General features: G+C 51.9%; 1 protein-coding gene across 1 annotated transcript in view; it reads left to right on the top strand.

The window, feature by feature from the left end:
- Window positions 1–752: 752 nt before the first annotated feature.
- BMP7 (bone morphogenetic protein 7) overlaps window positions 753–19,154 on the top strand; it is an 87,240-nt gene continuing 68,838 nt past the window's right edge. The window contains exon 1 of the mRNA XM_027624209.2: window positions 753–1,686. Coding sequence (XP_027480010.1) covers window positions 1,269–1,686 — 418 coding nt within the window. The 5' untranslated portion in view covers window positions 753–1,268. The remainder of the gene's footprint in view (window positions 1,687–19,154) is intronic.

The raw sequence follows: 19,154 nt of genomic DNA, 5'->3' as shown, positions 1-19,154 counted from the left end.
ACTGAGAAAAACCCGGCCTCCCCGCCCCGTTTCCGGTGGGGGACACAAGACAGTAAGGAAGGCACGAATAACTCAAACAGTAATTCCAGACGGTGAGGGGAGTTGAAGCAAATAAAACAAATGTGCGCAGGGGTGAGGAGGGGAGACGACCTTCTCTCTCCTGGTCTGGGAGGAAGTGGCACCCGAGCAGCACCGGGAGGTGGAGGGTTGGCCATCGGAGCTAGGCACAGACGGGGGTGGGAGGGATTAAACGGAAGGGAGAGAATTCCAGGCAGAAGGAATGGCAAGTGCAAAGACAAGCTAGCCGTAAGTTCTGGGAGGCGCGGAGGGGTCCGCCTGGCTGGAGTAAAAGGGACGGTGGTGGAGCAGAGGGACGAGAGGGACTTGGGGTCACCTCCTCCGGGAAGCCTTCTCCGATTGCTGCGCTGCCTCCTCACTCCCCCAGCTTCTTCCACTTCAGCCCAAAACGAATCGCACGGGTCCCGCTCAGGCCTCCTCCCTGTCCGACTTCGAGTCCCGAGAGGGCAGGGCCGGCTCGGATTCCTCCCTCCGCATCCCCGCGGCGCTCGGCCGGGCGCTGGGCACCGCGTGGGCACTCGGTAAATATTTGCAGAGCGCACTAGAAGGAATGAATGAACCCATTGGGCGCAGCTGGGGGGAGGGCGGGGCCGAGGGCAGGTGGGAGGCCGCGGGCGCGGGAGGGGCCCCTGGAAGCCCGTCCTCCTCCTCCTCCTCGCAGGCCCCAGCGCGTACCAGTCTGGGTCTCCCGAGGCGGCCTCTCGTGCGATCAAGGGCGCGCACCGCTGGGAGAGCGACTCGGGGCCCCTGCTCTCCGCGCCGGAGTTCGGAAGAGAGTGGGTCGCCGCCGCCCGAGCGGAGCGGGAGGAAGGAGCGCTCGCTCGCCCGCCGCCTCGCTGCCTCCCCGGCGCTCGCTCTCCCGGCTCCTGGGTTTGCTGGCTGCTCCTCCCACCCGCGCCCGCCTCCTTGCTCGCTCGCTCGCTCGCTCCAGCCGGTTTCCAAGCCCCGCGGTGCGCCCGGGCGAGTGCCGGGCGAGGGGCCCCCGGGGCTAGCGCCGAGCAGGGGGCGGGGGTCCGGGCAGAGCGCAGCCGGCCGGGGAGGGGCCATGTCTGGCGCGGGCGCAGCGGGGCCCGTCTGCAGCAAGTGACCGAGCGGCGTGGACGGCCGCCTGTCCCCCTCCGCCACCTGGGGCGGCGCGGGGCCCCCGGTGCCGGGTGCCCGGAGCCCGGGTCGCGCGTAGAGCCGGCGCGATGCACGTGCGCTCGCTGCGCGCCGCGGCGCCGCACAGCTTCGTGGCGCTCTGGGCGCCCCTGCTCCTGCTGCGCTCAGCCCTGGCCGACTTCAGCCTGGACAACGAGGTGCACTCGAGCTTCATCCACCGGCGCCTCCGCAGCCAGGAGCGGCGGGAGATGCAGCGCGAGATCCTCTCTATCTTGGGCTTGCCCCATCGCCCGCGCCCCCACCTCCAGGGCAAGCACAACTCGGCGCCCATGTTCATGCTGGACCTGTACAATGCCATGGCGGTGGAGGAGGGCGGCGGGCCCGACGGCCAGGGCTTCTCCTACCCCTACAAGGCCGTCTTCAGTACCCAGGGCCCCCCTCTGGCCAGCCTGCAAGATAGCCACTTCCTCACCGACGCCGACATGGTCATGAGCTTCGTCAACCTCGGTGAGTGAGGGCAGGAGGGAGGCGGGAGGGGGGGTGAACGTCTAGGTCAGGAGGCGCTTTGGGACTGGGAGGGGGCCACTTCTTACATCCAGTTCGCCCATCTTTACACTCCGGGCCGTTTGCAAAACCGCAGTGTCTGGCCAAGGGTCTCCTACTCCCGGCCCCAGGGGACCCCTAAGCTGTGCGCGCCCCAGGTAGGGCGAACCGGGCTCATTTTGGCCTGTGGGAGTTAGGCGGAGGAAAGGGCTGGTCCGAAGCCCCCTCCGGGTTAAATCGGCAGCCGCACCTCTGGGGCTGGAGGCGCCGGGCCGGCCGCGGCTCAGTTCAAAGCGCGGGGCTGGGTCATGTGAGCTGCGCCGGGCCCGCGCGGCCCCTGCTACCTGGATTTAAAGGGCCCTGCTGGGCGAAGCCGCCTTCCCGCCCTTTCGGGGCCCCTCTCAGCCCTGTCTGGACCTGGCATCGCAGGCGTCGCGCCCCCTTCCCCGCCCTGGCCAGCCCTACCTGTCCCCTCGCGGTGCGCCCGCCTTAGCGTGCCGCGCGCCGCCAGTGTCTCCGGGCCCCTCTCCTTGCGACCCGGCGCACCCCCCCCCCCCCGCCCCGGCTCTCAGCTCTCCCGGCGGGAGCTGGGGAAGAAACGGTGCCATTGCGAGCTTTCTATTTTTAATATTTAATGATAGGTCCCAGGCGGGCAGAATCCATTTTCAGCGTTTATCACGTGTGGCGCGCAAACCACGGCTTTGGGCGATTGAGTGGCGCGGGATCTCGGAGCAGACGCTGCCGGGGGCGGACGGGGGACCTAGCTCACTCCCCGAGCCGCAGGGGCCCCGGGGACCGGAGGCTGGCGCTACAGCGGGGGCGCGGTGGCTCCGCCTCCCTCCGTGCACGCACATTCACCAGACTTGCTCAAACTAACCCCCGGCAGCGCGCTGTAGGACTGATGATCAAATATTTGGTTTCCGAGATAACACACCCCGATAGCGCTGTTCCTGAGCCGATTTCATTCTACGTGTGTAACTTGCTGCGAAAATCCGAACCGAGTCAAGACAGCAAACTCACGCCCACGGGAGCCCTGTCAACAGCGCCGGGATACTGAAGCCCCCTTCTGGGCGCGTGGGGCGTGGGTGGAGGAGCCGGGAAGCGGGAATCAACCCCAAAGCTTCCAGCCCCAGATAAGGCCCGCGAGTTCCCGGGTCGCCATTGTCTGCCCTTAATAATAGCCAAAAAAAAAAAAAAAAATCAAATAGTGCAACGAGTTTCAGCGAGCAAGGGGTGGGAGGTTTAGATGCCAAAACAACTTCAAGAAAGTTTAAATTATACTAAGCAGCCAGTTAGAAGGAGGCAGCTCCATATGTCCCGGTTTAGAACGATCTCCAAGATGTATGAGGTGGAAAAAACCAAGGTGCAGATCCGTGAGGTTACGTATGTGCTTGTATATCATCTGTTCCCACTGGAAGAAGACACCGTGAACTGGAAATAGATTTTACTGGGGGGTGGGGCAGGACTGGGGCTGGAGCTTAGGAGTGGGACCTGGGGTCTGATTTCTGATTTTTCACTGTCTGCACTTTTGTCTGTGTGATTTTTTTTTTTTTTACAATGTGTATTTATGACCTACACCAGAAACTAAAGAAAAATCCCAAATATATATATATATGTAAATTAAAGCAGAGCTCTGTCGCCATACTGAAGCCGGTGGTTAGCCTGGGCCAGGCCCTTTCTCTGGTGAGGGATTTATGGTATCTTCTGTTCTGTTGGGTACCCATGACCCCCAGTGAATGCAGCAGGTACTGGTGGCCTTCAGAGCCAGGCTAGGGTCATTAAAAAGGCATTTGTAAGCCCTGGCTTCTGCTAACCAAGTGCAGAAAAGCACCCTGCTTCTATGGACCAGCAACGTGGTTAGGGCTTCCCCCCACCCCAGAACAGGAGGAGGTTGCTGACTGGGCGCCTCTGGGAACCTTGGGGCAGGGCTGTTCGCTCCCCCTGGGGGGTGGGAGCAAGCCGGGACTTGTTTGAGAAGGCCACAGCTGGGTGGTTCTCCTCTGCCTGTACACACACCTTCCAACCCGTTAGCCCCATTTCTTTCATCTTGAAAGGACAAAGACCGGCTTGTCTGAGCCTCTTAATCAGTCGGGCTGGCTTTGGGCTTTGTGGGACAGTCCTGACTTTCTCAGGTCTTGCTTTCTGGAACATCACTCCAAATTAGATGGCGCAGTGGCTTTTAACAGAGTACGCTGACCTTGTTTTCTTTCCCTCGCTGTCCCTAAAACTCGAGGTCATTAGTTGGGTGAAGACCTGGCCTGCAGTTTGGCAAGACTCCTCCTGTGGATGCTTTAAGGGTGGCCTTTCATTTCTGCTCAGCAACAGCACAGGAGGAGTAAACCGCCTGTCCCTTCCATTCTGTCCAGGGCTCCAGAATTTCTCCATAGGAGGGGCCTGGGGGTGGCAGTGGGGGTGGAGGGGAATGTGTAAGAGATTAATCTGGAAGCTAAATTTGCTGAGGAAGCACACTGATTTTCCTTGGACTGCAAATCATAATTGATCTGTAACATACAAAGTTTTCTAAAGGTGCATTTAGTCTCACACTTTATCCAATAATAAGAAAATGTCATTCGTCCATATCAGATCATTATTTGGTAACCTGCGCGGGGGGTGCGGGCGCAGCTTTGGGGGGCTGCTGACTTTCTCCACGCACCTCCTCCTCCCTCCACTGCATACCACTGCTGTCCTGCCCTGCTTGGGGGACCTCTGACCAGATTCTGAAGGCTTTCGCAGACCTGGTGCGTTTATTCTTCCCTCTGTCTGCAGCCAAAATGGTTTTTGTTCCTCTAAGTCCTTCTCCGTGGAATTCAAGCTTTCTGCCAGGCTGAGTGGGATCTAAACTAGAGCGGGAGCTAGAGGAGAATGTAGGACAAAACCAGATGCGGAGAATGAGGACTTCAGACCCCATCTTATGACAAAGACCAGCCTGTCCCATGAAGCCCCGTGTGATGCTAGCTGAGCTACAGCGGGGGACCCACATCTCGTCGGCCGGGGCCCCTTTGGTTCAATGGCGGGATTTGTAAACTGGTTTGGATTAACAAGCCCCCGACTCCTCTGTGTAGACTTAATTTTGGATTTCAAAACAGGTTACCCTCTCTGAAATGGAACCCAGGCGATGTGAGTTCTGCAGACCGAATCCGCCAGAGCCCCCTACCATCCCCCCCCCCCCCCGCCCCCCGGCGCCTGTAGAGAAATCCAGCAGTTCCTTTGGGATCTCCAAAAAGAAGCTGCCTGGCATTAGGGGGCATGGGATGCATGTTCCTCTCTGGCCCAGGTTAGGAAAGAAGCAAATTTGTTTTAATCTTCGAAGCTAAATTAAAAAAGAAAAATAAAAACTTGGAAACTGGTCATTCCTGGACTCAGTGTATAAAAGTGGCTTTTGTTAATATAGCTAAAGAGTCAGGAGAAGGCTGTGTAGTTTTTGCTTTATACCATCTGGCTGTCCTTTTTGTTGACAAGTGTTTGGCATTAAGATCTCTCCTCTTGCCCCTTAAGAACAGGCCCTACCACTGTAGAGTATTAGAAAAAGATTCTGTTACAGTTTTAAAAAATTTCCTTCAGGGAGTGCTTCGGGAAAGGAGCATGGGTTGCAGGCATTTGCAGCTGTAACCTGGCTTGTGTTAAAATTTGGAAGGGGCTCTTCCACATTCCAGCACTTGGAGCAACGGCCCTCACTTGTAAGCAGCCAGAGGTTAATATAGATGTCACACAGGCTTTCCCCTGCTCGCTCGCTCGCTCGCTCGCTGCAGAGCGCCTTCGCCATAGGAGTGCACCAACAGCTGTGTTTTTAGCAACCCTTTCCAAATCACTTCTTTTAAACCTCATTTTGCTGGTTCTTAAATCAAAGATCTTCTCCCCCCCCCCACCCCATTCCCCTTTTCCCAAGGATATATGTGACCCAGATTTGAACTTGTTTGATCTTCTTCCTATTTCCCTTCTGGGATCAAGGCAGGTTAAGGCCCAGCCCTGGATGCCAGCCTACGGGGCTACTTTTTGGTTTTTATTCCAAGGGCTCTCATTTGGTTGTGGAGTGGTCCATCCAAGGTGTAAGGGAGGTGGCCCAGATAAAAATCGATTTGCGGGCAGTGAAGGGATGAATCTCTGAATGCCCAGAGAGAAGAAAGGGCTTGCGAGCGGCCGTTCGGGGGGCCTTTGGTCGCGTAGTAGGGCTATAACCTCTGCAAGATAAACACAGCTGGTGTCCGATCCCCTGACCGCCGGAATGCCTGCGATGTGAGCGAATATCACATGTCTGCTGAACTCAGAGGCAAGTGATGACTTCATTCCGGGGAGAGTCCCATCTAAGTTGATTGATCACCCCTATCGCTTTAATATCTTTTTTCCCTATTGGGTAAGGTCATATTTGGCCCCTTGCAAGAATCAGAGTGTCCTAACGCTCCCGCAGGCCCCACCCTCCCCAGCCTGTCCATCCATTTTGCCAGATGAATATTGAGAATGGAGAGCCCGAATGGCTGGCCATGTTAATTTTTTCGCAATCACTCTTCAGACCTAGCTGGGGGCTGTCGACACACTGTTTTTGGCAGGCTGCTGCGACGCTTCGCCTTAATGCACTCTGGCAGTGTCTCCGGGGTTAGGGCACAGGCAGGGATGTGTGGGACCTGTCATGTTATTGTCAGAAGGAATGCGAGGATTAGCCTTTAAAACGTGGTGGTGGGAGAGCGCGGCAGCTGTATACACTTATTATAAAAGACTTAAGTCCCACTGGTAAAATCAATATATTGAATTGCATGACCCTCTGCTTTTAATTAGTTTAAATCAAATGCGCCGGTGCCATTTTGCCTCCTCTCGCCTTCATGGGGTGAGGAAATACCAATATTTACATAGAAACTGTTAATTTGTGGTGAAAATGATAACACATTTAGCTTTACACACCCAGATTGCTCGGACTTGATGGATCCCAGAGCAGCGTGGCGTGGCGGGACGTCACCGGGGCGCGGGAGCAGGGGCGGCGGGTCCCCGGGAAGGCGGGTCCCCGGGCCCCCGATTCCGCGCGCAGGTGGGCACGTCCGTGGGCGAGGCGCCTGCCGAGGCTGGGTTTTGAAGAAAGCGCCAATTCTTTCATTGCGCGCCAGAAACGTTGAGGTTCACCCACATCATCCACAACCTTCCCTCTTAGGCATGCTTACAGAATCCTTAAGCGGGCACTTGCCTTTTTGGTCGTTTTGAGTCCTTGCTCCCAGCATGCTGGGTCTTTTGTACGGGGCAGCTCAAGGCACAGTACTTTATTTATTCCAGAGCTTCAGATGCTTTTCTTTCCAATTCCTGAAACAGTTTATAGAGGAAGGGGGGGGGGGGTGGCGTTCCTTCGCTGCAAACGATCCCGTGTAAGACCACGGCTATTATGTGAACCGTTTGGTATTAGCTGTGTGTTCGGCTGCAATTGAATTCTGCGTTTTGCAGCAACTGGTATTTGACAAATAATATTTGACAAAAATGTGACTTGGTATTTCTTAATATGGAACAGGTATTTTGTAGTTAACCTTCCCCGACGAGAGATTGCGCGAACCCGGCGTGGACCAACACCGGCGCTGTCGCTGTGGACTTTTCCCCTCTCCAAAGTGGAGTGTTTATGATTTGGGGGGATATGGGGAGCGCATGGAGTTTGACACTTACGTGCAACTCTGAAAGGCGTGTGCGATGTGTCCTTTCAACGTTTGTGGCGGAAGGCATTGGTGGGAGCCGCGCAAAGCCTTTGCTGATCCGCGTGGAGTGGATTGAATTAATGACAACTCTGAGAGCCCCAGTTTTAGGGTAATTGCTTTATTGTTTTGGAGCCAGGGTGCTTATAATCCGGTTCCTGTACAAACATGTTTAACGTGTGTTAATGCATTTCCAAACCAGAGCCTCTCAGCACAACCCTGCTTTCCATTAATTGATGTCGGTAGCATGGTACAGTATTTCAAAGGGCTGGCCAAGTATAAACTGTGTTTCCAATTTCCTTCCTTTCCTGTGTTTGGAATGCCAATGTTAATTTGTTCCCATGCAGGAGAGGGGGCTGCCAACTGCGGCTTTCTATAAAGGGCTTCACAGTGAAGGCTTCCAGCCCTCGCTGATGCTTGGGGCTGCCTGGCCAAGTTTCCTGACACTTTGCAGCTAATTCTGGGTGATATATGGAGTGGGGGGTTGGGGGGCTTCACTGCCGTGTAACGGAAGTTCTGGTGACAGCCGAGGGTGTGACTTGGCAAGGGCGAATGGACCGGCATCCACAGTGATTCTCTTTCCACAGAGCTTAAACCCATGCGTCTGTTTCCACTATGGATGCATATTAGCTGTGTGACCTTGAACAAGTTTCTTAACATCTCTGAGTTGGTCTCCTCATTTTATAAAGGTGGATAATACTCCCCTCCTTCCCGGATCCTCATGAAGACAAAAGCATATCATGCGTGCATAGAGGCTGGGACACAGAAGGCCAGGTGCACAATAAACGGTAGCTCTTGTTCTTGTGGTGACCGCATCACTACTCACTCTGCTCTGTCAGTCCAGATATCAGTTTTTAAGGATTTATTTCATTTATTTGAGAGAGTGAGAGAGACAGAGCACACGAGCAGGAGGGACAGAGGGGGAGGGAGAGAGAATCTCAAGCAGACTCCCCGCTGAGTGCAAGTGTATGCGGGGCTCATCTCAGGACCCTGAGATCACGGTCTGATCTGAAACCAGAGTTGGACCCTAAACCGACTGAGTCACCCAGGTGCCCGCAAATGCCAGTTTTTAAATCCTTATCTTAAAATACTGAGATTATGCCACCTATGTTATTTTAAAGATGTGGAGAAAATGGCCCCCAAAATGTGTGTGTGTGTGTTTGTGTGTGTGTGCTTGCACACACACGTTTCCTTCTTTCAGAGATCATTGAAATTTGAACGAGAACACCAAACTTACTTGAGGATAAATAGAGTATAATGCTGACTCTTTCTCTTACTTTTAGCATCTACGGCTATTTAAAAGTTTTATGACTAGGCAAACTGAAACTTGAGTGAGGGGTATCTGGGAATGCTGTGTACTATCCTTGCAACTTTTCTCTAAGTCAAAAATTATTCCAAAATAAAAAGTCTTAATTTTAAAAAAAGCACATGACTGAAGTATTTCTTCCCACCCCTTCTGGAAGATGGTCAAAGTACAAATTGTCTTTTCCTTCAAGGGAGTGTCAAGCCCAAAGCATTCATTAACAGAACAGCACAGCCTCCCCACTCTTTATTGGAGCAGGTGCAAGGCTGCCCCCCACTCCCCCGGCTGGGCCGAGGCCACAACGAAGCCCTGTGTGGATGCAGTGCTTTGAGAAGCCTCTGGAGACCCGGGGACGAAAGAGAATGTCTCCAGGGCCCCGAGACGAGGGGTGGGCTTAATCACTCAAGGCTTCCCGTAAATTCCCTTCAGCTCTTTCTGTACTGTTTGAAAAAATCTGACTTGGTGGGTATTAGGTTTCCCTGCATCTTTGAGGTCACGTGTTATTCTTTCACATCTTTATCTCCCCAGAGTAGCTTTCAAGTTCCAATCTTTTGTTGTCTGGCTTAATTAAATTTGGCTGTGAATAAAAACTTGCACTGTTTCCGAAATTGAGGACTTGCATGTTTTTAAGCATCAGGGTTAGGCCTGTACTGTCTTGTAACGCCAGCCTCTCTCTTGCTTTTATGCAGTTTGGGAAAAAAAAAAAAATCTAAACCCGTAGCATGACAGTCGCCTTAGACTGGTTCTATCACGGACCCGGTGCTCACCTGCCTGGCAATTGAACGTTGCCAACGGAGCAAGCGAGTGATCTTGTGGTTTCAATGACTTGTGTTTGGCCTTTGAGAAAGGACTCCTTTCCTGACTGTTTCTTCAGACATTCTTACTACCCTGTTCTTGCGCTGCCTCGCCAAATTCTCACGGCACAGGGCTCGGGTATTGGCTACTCGTGAGCATGAATGAGTGGAAGGTGTTCTAATGCAGCATCTTCTAAATGCTTTTTGACTTCGCATCCCCGCCAGTAAATTTCTGGGTCCACACCCTAAACAGAAATAAATCCTACTGTTGTAGTATAGTTTTTTTTTAACCTTATGAAAACATAGACTAAAATACACATTTAAGGAGGAGGCACTAAAGATAAAAACAATATAAAATTCTGATGTTCATTAATACACATTTTAACTAATTGATCATTATTAATTAATACAAAATGATGCTTTTAATGAACAAGACACGTTTCATTTTGCTCTCACAAATTAGTTAATGTTATGTGATAGAATTTGATGTCTTTCAAAATCGTGGTTCAACGGTTGGGGATCAGCGAGCTAAAGGTCTGGTCCTACATTTTGATTATTTTCTGTTTGGCATAAATGAAGTTATCACGTGATAACAGAGACCCCACAGTCTTGGGGGGGGAACCACCCACAGAGGTTTGTTCTCTTGTATTAAGTTATGGCTCCATGGTGGGTTGGTAGGAGGCTCTGCACTTTGATCAGGTGGGATGGTGCTCAGGTCCCCCTGGCTGATGGGGCTGACACCCCTCTCGAAGGTCACCAGTTACCGTGTCAGAGGGAAAGGCTCTGTGAATTGTGCCTGGGATTTAAGAATTTCCACCTGGAGGTGAACGCCCCACTTCTGCTCACATTTTATTGGTCAGAGCTAGTCAGGTGGTCACACCAGACGGAAGGTGGGCGGGAAACTAAACCTGAGCTTGCAGAGGGGAGCACCAGAAGGAGCCGGGAAATGGTACCAGTGCCTGCCATGCTACGGTAGGAAGGCCCTCTCCCGGGAAGAATATGGAAATGGAATGAAGAGCTTGTTGGCTGCAACAGGATCCTCTCTTTTCAACCTCATCCACCAATTATGCAGAGACTTTTGTCAAAGCTCAGCTACTATTTTCCACCTTCCCCCGATGTCCTTGAAATCTACTTAATTATGATTGTGATATTTTCCCCATATCCCAGTGGATCCCTCTCGCCTCCCCCAAGCGCTTGCACCCCATTTTGGAGACCAGGGTTTCTAGAAGTTTTGTACCACTGAGGTATTCACATGGTTCAACAAGAATAACGACTTCTCTCTGTTCCCACTTGTAAAACGACTCGCTTCTTTGGGACTTGTCTTTCAGCAAAAGCACGCTTCAGCCTTAGTCTGGTTCACTACCCAGAGAATTAATGAGGCTGCCTCTGGTCCTGGCTGGAGAGGTGCTTGTTCTGGCCGGCGTTGGTGTGGGTCGTGCAGGTGATTGCCCTGTCATGAAGTCTTGCCCTGAATGGGATTGCTGCCTTTTCTTCCCGGGCCTCAGAGGCAATTTGCAGTGCAGGCAGAATCTTGCATGGCTGAATCTAGAAACTGAATTCAGAGAGTCCTTCATTACCTAAATGCATCACTGAAATAAATCATAGTGATAAAGTGGGAAGGTTGAGATCTTTTTGTAGCAGTAATGGATTTATGATACCCTTCTTTTTTGGGTCTCTGATTTAATTCTCTCAGCATTCTGCAAAGCAAGTGGTTTCATTCCCATTTTAGGGAGGAGGAGACTGAAGGGCCCCAGACTTGCATGGCTACGAAGTGGTGGGGTTGACATTTGAATCCAGCTCTTGCTGAATGTAAAGCCATAAACTCTTTCCTCCTGGCCCCATGGAGGTATGTGATTGAGGGTGGGGGGACACATAAGGAGAGTGGTGTTGAGGCCACCGAAACACACACCGAGCCCTTGACCTTGGGGCTTGGTGCACTGACAATGAATATAGAGATGAGCAGCGTATACCTTTCTCTTTTGCTATTATCCATCCTGCTTACGATTAACTCCTCCTCCTCCATCTCTATGACTTCAAACAACTGTCAGGGCCCAGGGTCCCGAGTACCATGTACTAGGGCTCCTGCATGCACCTCATGCCCTTCTGATGGGGAAATTCTAGAGGCAGCCAGAGATTGGTATTTTAATAGCAATACCTCAAGACACTATAGAAAAGATCATGGGTATACCAGAATAAATATTACATAGTTCGTAATAGTATGAAATCGCCCATAGTCTAAATGTCCGTGAGCAGGGGATTGGAGGACTAGATTGGTAATAAATTTATTTATAAATTTATAATAAACCAGAAGGGAATGGAAAGACTTCTTTCTTATGTATCAATACCGATTCAAAACCATGTCAAGAGGGAGAAAGCAAGTTGCAGAAGGATGTTTAGGGTGTAACCATTTGTCACTGTGTCAAAACACACACTCAGGAGGGCATCAGATAATATTATATGTCGTCCGTGGGCCCATACATATGTAGTCAGGCCAGAGGGACATAACACGGGCCGCAGGACTCAACACCAGCTGCCTCTAGGGAGGCGGGGGAGGAATGTGATTGGGGAGAAATTTTAAGTTAACTGACTGTTCCCCTCAGGTTTTCTTTCTCTTAATAAGAAGCCATTAGGAAGTACAATGTGGTATCCTGGATCAGATCTTGGAACAGAACATGGACAGCCGCGGAAAAACTGGTGCAATTTGAAAAACAATCTGGAGTGTAGTTACTAGGAAGTAGAAATGAACGCTGATGTTCATTTCTTCGCTTTGACAAGTGTCCCATGGTTCTGGGGGATGTTGGCACTGGGGGAAGCTGGTGAGAGGGTGCTCTGGAACTCTGCATCATCTTTGCAACGTTTCTGTAAATCTGAAGTTATTCTAAGAGAAAAAGTTCATCGCAAAGGAAACAACCAGGATATTAATTCTTGTTAATTCTCAGTTGCAGGTACCTGGATATTTGTTACACTTTCCTCTGTGTTCTTCTTTGTGATTACATTTTTCCCAAGCCCCAAGGAACTGGGAAAGCCTCCCGGAGAGCCAGTCTTGGAGTGGGTTCAGGGTCTCATGCCCCAAGGGCCAATAACTCATCAATCTCCAGACCCACTAGCACGATGGGGACTCAGCTGGCGAATGAAAACCCTGAGCAGCCATACCCCGAGACCTTTAAAACTCTTCCTGCCCCCGTTCATAAGATGCCCAGTGTGAAGCAGACATTCGTTTATGAGCACGAGAGACAGGGTGGGGAGGTCGTGTTAGGTCTTTCGGTTTTCCTCCCGGTCCTGAACTTTGTAAAATGCCCCCCACCATCTTCCCCTTTCTCAGGTTCCACTGTCTGACTGACTTGAGCTAACATTTGTTGAGAGAGAAGCCCTTAAAAATGGCAGTGGGGCCTCAGAACCTTCCAGGGCTAGTAAACGTTTATAGGGTAGAGGCACCAGTTGGTCATTTCCTTGAGGAGGAAACAATAAATGAAGCGACTTGCCTTATACCAACTTGAACCCTGAGCTCCTCATTGTCTTAAATTCTTGGGAGGGGGGAAGGGGGAATGGGAAAGGGGGGGGGTCCCGAAATCTCTGGGTCTCCTGTGGCTCAAACACACTAAGAACTGGGAAATGCCTTTTTTAGGTAGAATTAGGCAGGGTTTCCCAGTCTTGGCACTATTACATTTTTAGCCGAACCAGTTCTCTGTTGTGAGAGCTGTGTCCTTTGTATTATAGGATGTTGGGCAGTAGCCAGGCTCCTACCCACCAGCTGTCAGGGGCACCCCAAGCCAATGCTGTGATAGCCAAGAATGTTTCCTGACGTTGCCAATGTCCTACCCACCCCCCCCACCCCGGGGTGAAGGGGGCGCGGAGAGCACGATGGCCTCCAACTGCAAAGCACTGGTTTAGGGTAACTTTCCTCAAAGTTGGAAATTGATTTGAGAGCCTTTGCTCCAAACCCATTGGCCCATGGCAGTGACTGGGGGAAGCCAGCATTTTGAGACTGGGGGATTATTTTCCGGTTAAAAGGAATACAGATTGCAATCAAAACGCGAGCCCTCTCCTGGGAACACAGCACTGCCTGGGTTAGCGACACCCTAGGGACGGAGATGGAGGTTACATCTCTACAGAGTAGCATCATCTCCCAGGAACCAAAAGAGTCTTACAGTGCCTTTTGCCCCATGATACTAAAAGGTTGTTAAACACACCCTTAAAAGTGGGTCCTCTTTTTTTTTTGTCCCTCAGGAGGAATTAGGGTAAAAAACCTCTCTTACCTGGTTTCCTCTGTTGGCAGGTAACTTTGGCGGGGGGTGGGGGGGCAGGCAAGCAGCAGAGAAGCCTCGTGTGGCCACGGCCACCGGAGCTGGCTCAGGGAAAGCTGCTGGCTTTAGACCATGGCCCACGGGCCAAATCCGAACCTCCGTCTGTTTTTGCACAGCCTGGGAGCAAGAATGGTTTTTATGTAATTTTTAAAAGGGTGATAAATGATCAAAAGAAGAATAATATTTCATGACATTTGAAAGTTAGATGAAATTCAAATCCCAGTGTCTGTAAGGCTTCGTTGGGACATGCTCACTGATGTGTCGTCTGCATCTGCTTCCCCCCCACCCCCACCCCCGCCGCCGGAGTGGGGTCACTGCTACAGAGAGCCGTGGAAGCCTTCCTATCTGGTGGGTTGTAGAAGTCTGCCAGGGCGCCTGGGGGACTCAGTCGGTGAAGCGCTTGCCTTCGGCGCAGGTCAGGATCCTGGGGTCTTGGGCGGGATCCGGCCCTGTGTCGGGCTCCCTGCTCAGTGGGGAGTCTGCTTCTCCCTCTCCGTCTGCCCCTCCCCCCTCGCAAAAATGAATAAATAAAGTCTTAAAAAAAAAAGTTTGCTGACCCCTGCTTTTGACTGTCCATACCCTCTACCTGGGAAGGGATAAAAATTTAAAAAGCCTGAGTTTTACCCACCCCCTTTGTCCACTGGCAGACGGCCAGTGACACAATGCACTCTGTGTCCTCCTGGACGTGCCAAGGGGCTCCTCCTAGCTTGAGGAAACTCTGATTTAAACAGATTACTCCTGTGATGGCTTCTCGGCATTCGTACTGTGCGGCGTGCGCCGTGAATCCCTGCGAAGGTGCTGTGGCACATTGCGTTTAGGCTCCTCCTAAATTTGCTTGGTCTCAGTAGCCTCCTTCCCGTGTTCCATTTTTTTTTTTTTTTTAATTCTCCTGGGGCGCCTGGGTGGCTCAGTCATTAAGCGTCTGCCTTGGGCTCAGGTCATGATCCCAGGGGCCTGGGATCGAGCCCCACACTGGGCTCCCTGCTTGGCGGGGAGCCTGCTTCTCCCTCTCCCTCTACTGTTCCCCCTGCTTGTGCTCTCTCACTCTCTCTGTCAAATAAATAAATAAAATCTTAAAAAAAAATAAAAATAAACAAATAGAAAAAATCCTCCTCAAACATCTCAGGTGGTAGTTAAGACCGGCTCTGGGGTGGGACCATATGAGTCTAAATCCCACCTTTGCCCTTGTTAGCTTCGTGACCTTGGGTAGGTGATTATACTCAGGGTGTCCCGTTTCCTCCTCTGGGTCAGTAGCGGCGCCTGGCTCCTGGGTGGCGGGAGTCCCTGTGCGGAGGCAGGAGGAGAGCCAAGCACGGTGCCCGCGGGGCATGAGGTGCCCAGGACCGGTAGCTGCCGGCAGTGATGTGGTCACTCCGAGGGGCCTGCCTGTGCCAACTGTGGCTGCAGCTCCTCTGGGCGTCCCAGGCAGGGGGACAGGCCTCTGGCTGGTTCTGGAAGCGATGGGGGGGTGCGTGTGTCCCACGTGCTGAGCTCTGTGGGGCTGGGGTTGAGGGCGGTCCACCCTTGGCTGTGATAGCCTGCGGTGCGGCGGAAAGCTCGACTGTGTTAACTGGACGTGAGACAAACGAGGAAGCTGGTTGTCTTATGACAAATCCTGTTATACGAGAAAGTTGCCTCTTGCTGATTCCAGTCTGTATTTATCAATGCAGTGTTTTAAGGAAACATCGAACCGTCATTAGACCCAGCTCTATGTGTGTCCACCAGCTTAGGGCACAAACAACCCCTCAGATGTGTACACTTGACTGTGGGCTGGCCTACTCTTAATTAATTAATGAAAAAGTCACAGTCAAATTGCACCTGTTTTTTGTTTTTTGATTTTTTTTTCTGAACTCCCTTGATGTCAGACTTTGTGGGGTGGCATTTCCTGTGTCCCCTCATTTCTTGATATGCATACCTGACATTTCTCCATCTCAAGTGAGGTCCCACCCACACCAGCCGTTAGCATGATTCCCACATTTGTTACTATGTGTGAGGAGAGGGGAAGTCAGGGATGACCAGCCACTTGTCCAGCTTTGGGGACAGCAGGTCCATCTGGCTTCGAGTCCCAGCCCCTTGGTGTGTGACCTCAGGCGGGTCACTGGAAGCAGCCCAGCGCTCAGGGCCTCAGTTTCTGCCTTAGACAGCTTGGGCCGGAACAGAGTACCCTACAGTGGGGGGCTTAAAGCACAGACATTTATTCCCCACAGTGCTGGAGGCTGGAGGTCTGACATGAGCCTGCTGGCGTGGTTGGCTTCTGTCTCTCTCCCTGGCTTGTAGACGACCCGCTGTGAGCATCCAGAGCTCCCATCTCTTTCTCTTCTTGTGCGGACACTACCTCCTGTAGGAGCCCGCCCCTACCCTCAGGACCTTGTCTAAACCTCGTATCTTCTATCTTTTAATCCCATCATTTTGGCTTAGGGCTCCAACAGGTGAATTTGGGGGGCACAACTCAATCCCTAGTGTCCCTGTAAGGTGGGGTGGCTCAGAGCTCGGGGCCTGTGGGACCAACCCAGATAGTAGCAGTGAGCTCTCAGCAGATGGGGGCCCCTCCTGGGGCTGCCTTTGGGGCCCCATCTGCTATAGAGTCTCTTCTAGGCCCTTCCGTGAACGTGGCGATGGGCTAACCCATGGTGATTGGTCGGCCAGCTGCAGCTCGCTGGGGGTGCCCGTGAAGCCCTCCCCAATCCCGCCCGGGCCCTCATATCCAAGACTGCATTTCTGTAGGTGACTTCACATTGTAAAAATTGTATTCATGTTTTTTTACTCAATTCTCATTACAGTTTTTTAAAGATGTATTTATTTTGTAAGATTTTATTTATTTATTTGAGAGGGAGAGTGAGAGAGAGAGAGAGAGAGAGAAAACACGAGTGGGGAGGGGCAGAGGGAGAGGGAGAAGCAGACTCCCCGCCGAGCAGGGAGCCCAACACAGGGCTCCGTCCCAGGACCTGGAGATCATGACCTGAGCCAAAGGCAGACACTTAACCGACTGAGCCACCCAGGTGCCCCCAAAGATCTATTTTTTTTATTTGAGAGAGAGGGAGAGAGAGAGAGCGCGCACACGCGTGCACATGAGTGGGGGGAGGGGCAGAAGGAGAGGGAGAGAGAGAATCCTCAAGCCGACTCCCCAATGAGTGCAAAGCCTGACGTAGGGCTCAACCCCGTGACCCCAAGATCGTGACCTGAGCCGAAACTAAGAGCCCGACGCTCAACCACTGAGCCACCCAGGTGCCCCCCCCCCCCATTACAGATTTCGACAAGAGGCCTGGGCATTTGAAAAAAAGTGTGATGCTGTAGTCCCCCCTTCCGTGGGGGCTAGACTGAAGGCAGCGGGTTGGACAGAAGTTGAGCAGAGTGAAAATCACCCTTGAAATCCCTTAAGAAGCCACATGGGAAGTAGACACATTCTGTCTCTGTGTGCGAAGACCCGGAGCCGGTTTTCCTTCAGCGGTGGGGCACGTTGCTGCTGCTTCCGTGGCACATGAGGTGCGATGCTTGGTTGAGGTTCAGGGCCCATAGTGGACCCAAGCGCTTATCTTTAACCATTAGCACCACCCTCAGGGACGGCAGATGCTGCGAGGTATATGCCTCCCAAAGCCTGCTCGCTGCTTCAGTGGAGAGAGAAACGATGTCTCATTTAGGACTTGTTCTGAGTCACAGAACATCTGCCTTTGCTACCAATGGCTTCGGCATTAAAAACATGTCATTATCTCCCATAACAGCAAGAATTCAGGGAGGTGATTGCAAGTTTGGGGTAGCAGCTCAGTGATGTCATTCAGGTATATGTGAAATTTATGCCTTACCATCACCATCCTCAGATTCCTCATGCCTGTTACCTCATGGTTACAAGATGGCTGCTACAGTCCCAGACATCACATCCTCACACAATCTCATGTTCAAGGCAGGAGAAGGGGGGTGGGTTCAAAGAGCTCTCCTTGCTTGCCTAGCTCTTCATTTCCTAGAAGTCTCTAGAAAACTTCTCCTTATGTCCCATGAGCCCAGCTGGTTCATAAGGCCAGCACTTGCTGCAAGGGAGGATGGGAAGGTATGAAACTGGTCTCTGGCCAACACAGTGGGAGGTGGGTGAGGGAAAAGTGGGTCGGAAGAGGTCGTTGGGTAGCCACATTCAATTTATTTAAATTGTTTCTCTTTGTTGTTGTTGCCTATGTGCTATATAGTTGGATTTACATAAGTTATTTGCACATGTGATTTTGCTCCTCTGTATGATAGATAGAGGCCCTAAGCTAGTTTCTGGTCTCCCGATAACAGTTTGGCACTTGAACGTTAAGTGGAAGATTGGTGGCGTGCTGACATGAGTTCAGACCCTCTGCAGCCCACGGAGAAAATTGAGCTTCTCTTTAAACTCAAACCTGTAAGTCAGTACAACTTGAGTCCTCATAGGACTCTAGCCAACAGCCAACTGTTTGCGGAAAACAAACTTTATTTTATCAGCTAAACCCTCCTGATCTCTTCAGACAAGGGGCCAAAGTATTTGAAAAGACCCGAGAAGGTCAGGAGTCATTGTAACCTGGGAGGAAGCGGAGGCCGGGCTGGGGCTTGATCTGAGTTCTGTTCGTGGGACAGGAAGCTCACGTTTCCCTCCGGGTAGGGGATGAATAGATCAAGATACTCAAGGCATCGTAAGAATCCGTGTCACATTGTCTGCTAGCCAAGGGTGGAGAGCTGCTGGGAGGGAAGGCCTGCCTGTCCTGGTGGAACCTTGCCTGTGCACCGAGAGCCTGAAACAACTTCTTCCAGGAGGTGGGCTCTGGGCACCTGGGTTGTTGCTGCTGGTTTGCAAGAGAGTAAGGCGCGAAGGTCTGAGTGTATCCTTAGGTTCGCCGGTTAGAATTGATGATCAGAGGAAAAGGAGGTAGAAGGTATTTTCAGGGATTATTTTTGGGCAACGTGTGCTTGGTGTCAACAAAAGTACATGTGACAGAATGCTTTGGTTGCGGGCAAAATAAATCTACTCAACCTAGCGTAAGTGGGAAAAAAGAAAAAAAAAAAAGGAAATCAGTGCATCTCCAAGCCTGAGGAAAGGACACGCCGGCAACTTGCAGGTCCGTAGAGAATCCAAGTATTATTCTCTCCATGTCCCTCATCTGTCACTGAACAGCCCCTCCTGCCTCTCTGCCTCACTGGGTTCATCTGCTCCCCTGCCGATTGGGAGAAAGAAGGCCACCCACAGCAACTTGTAATTACAACTATTTGGCTAGCCGCATACTTGCTTTCCCAACTTCCCTAGCAGGTTGGAATGGCCACAGGATGCTGTCCTGACCAGTGAGACACAAGAGGAGATTTGCTAGGGGAGGAATGGCATAGGAGGTGGTTCTGAAAAATATTTTGCTTCCAGCTGAGTGACAGCTGAGCA

This window comes from Zalophus californianus, chromosome 8 (genome assembly GCF_009762305.2).
Source record: "Zalophus californianus isolate mZalCal1 chromosome 8, mZalCal1.pri.v2, whole genome shotgun sequence".
NCBI classification, from domain to species: Eukaryota; Metazoa; Chordata; class Mammalia; order Carnivora; family Otariidae; genus Zalophus; species Zalophus californianus.
This window is presented reverse-complemented; position numbering and strand designations above follow the sequence as displayed.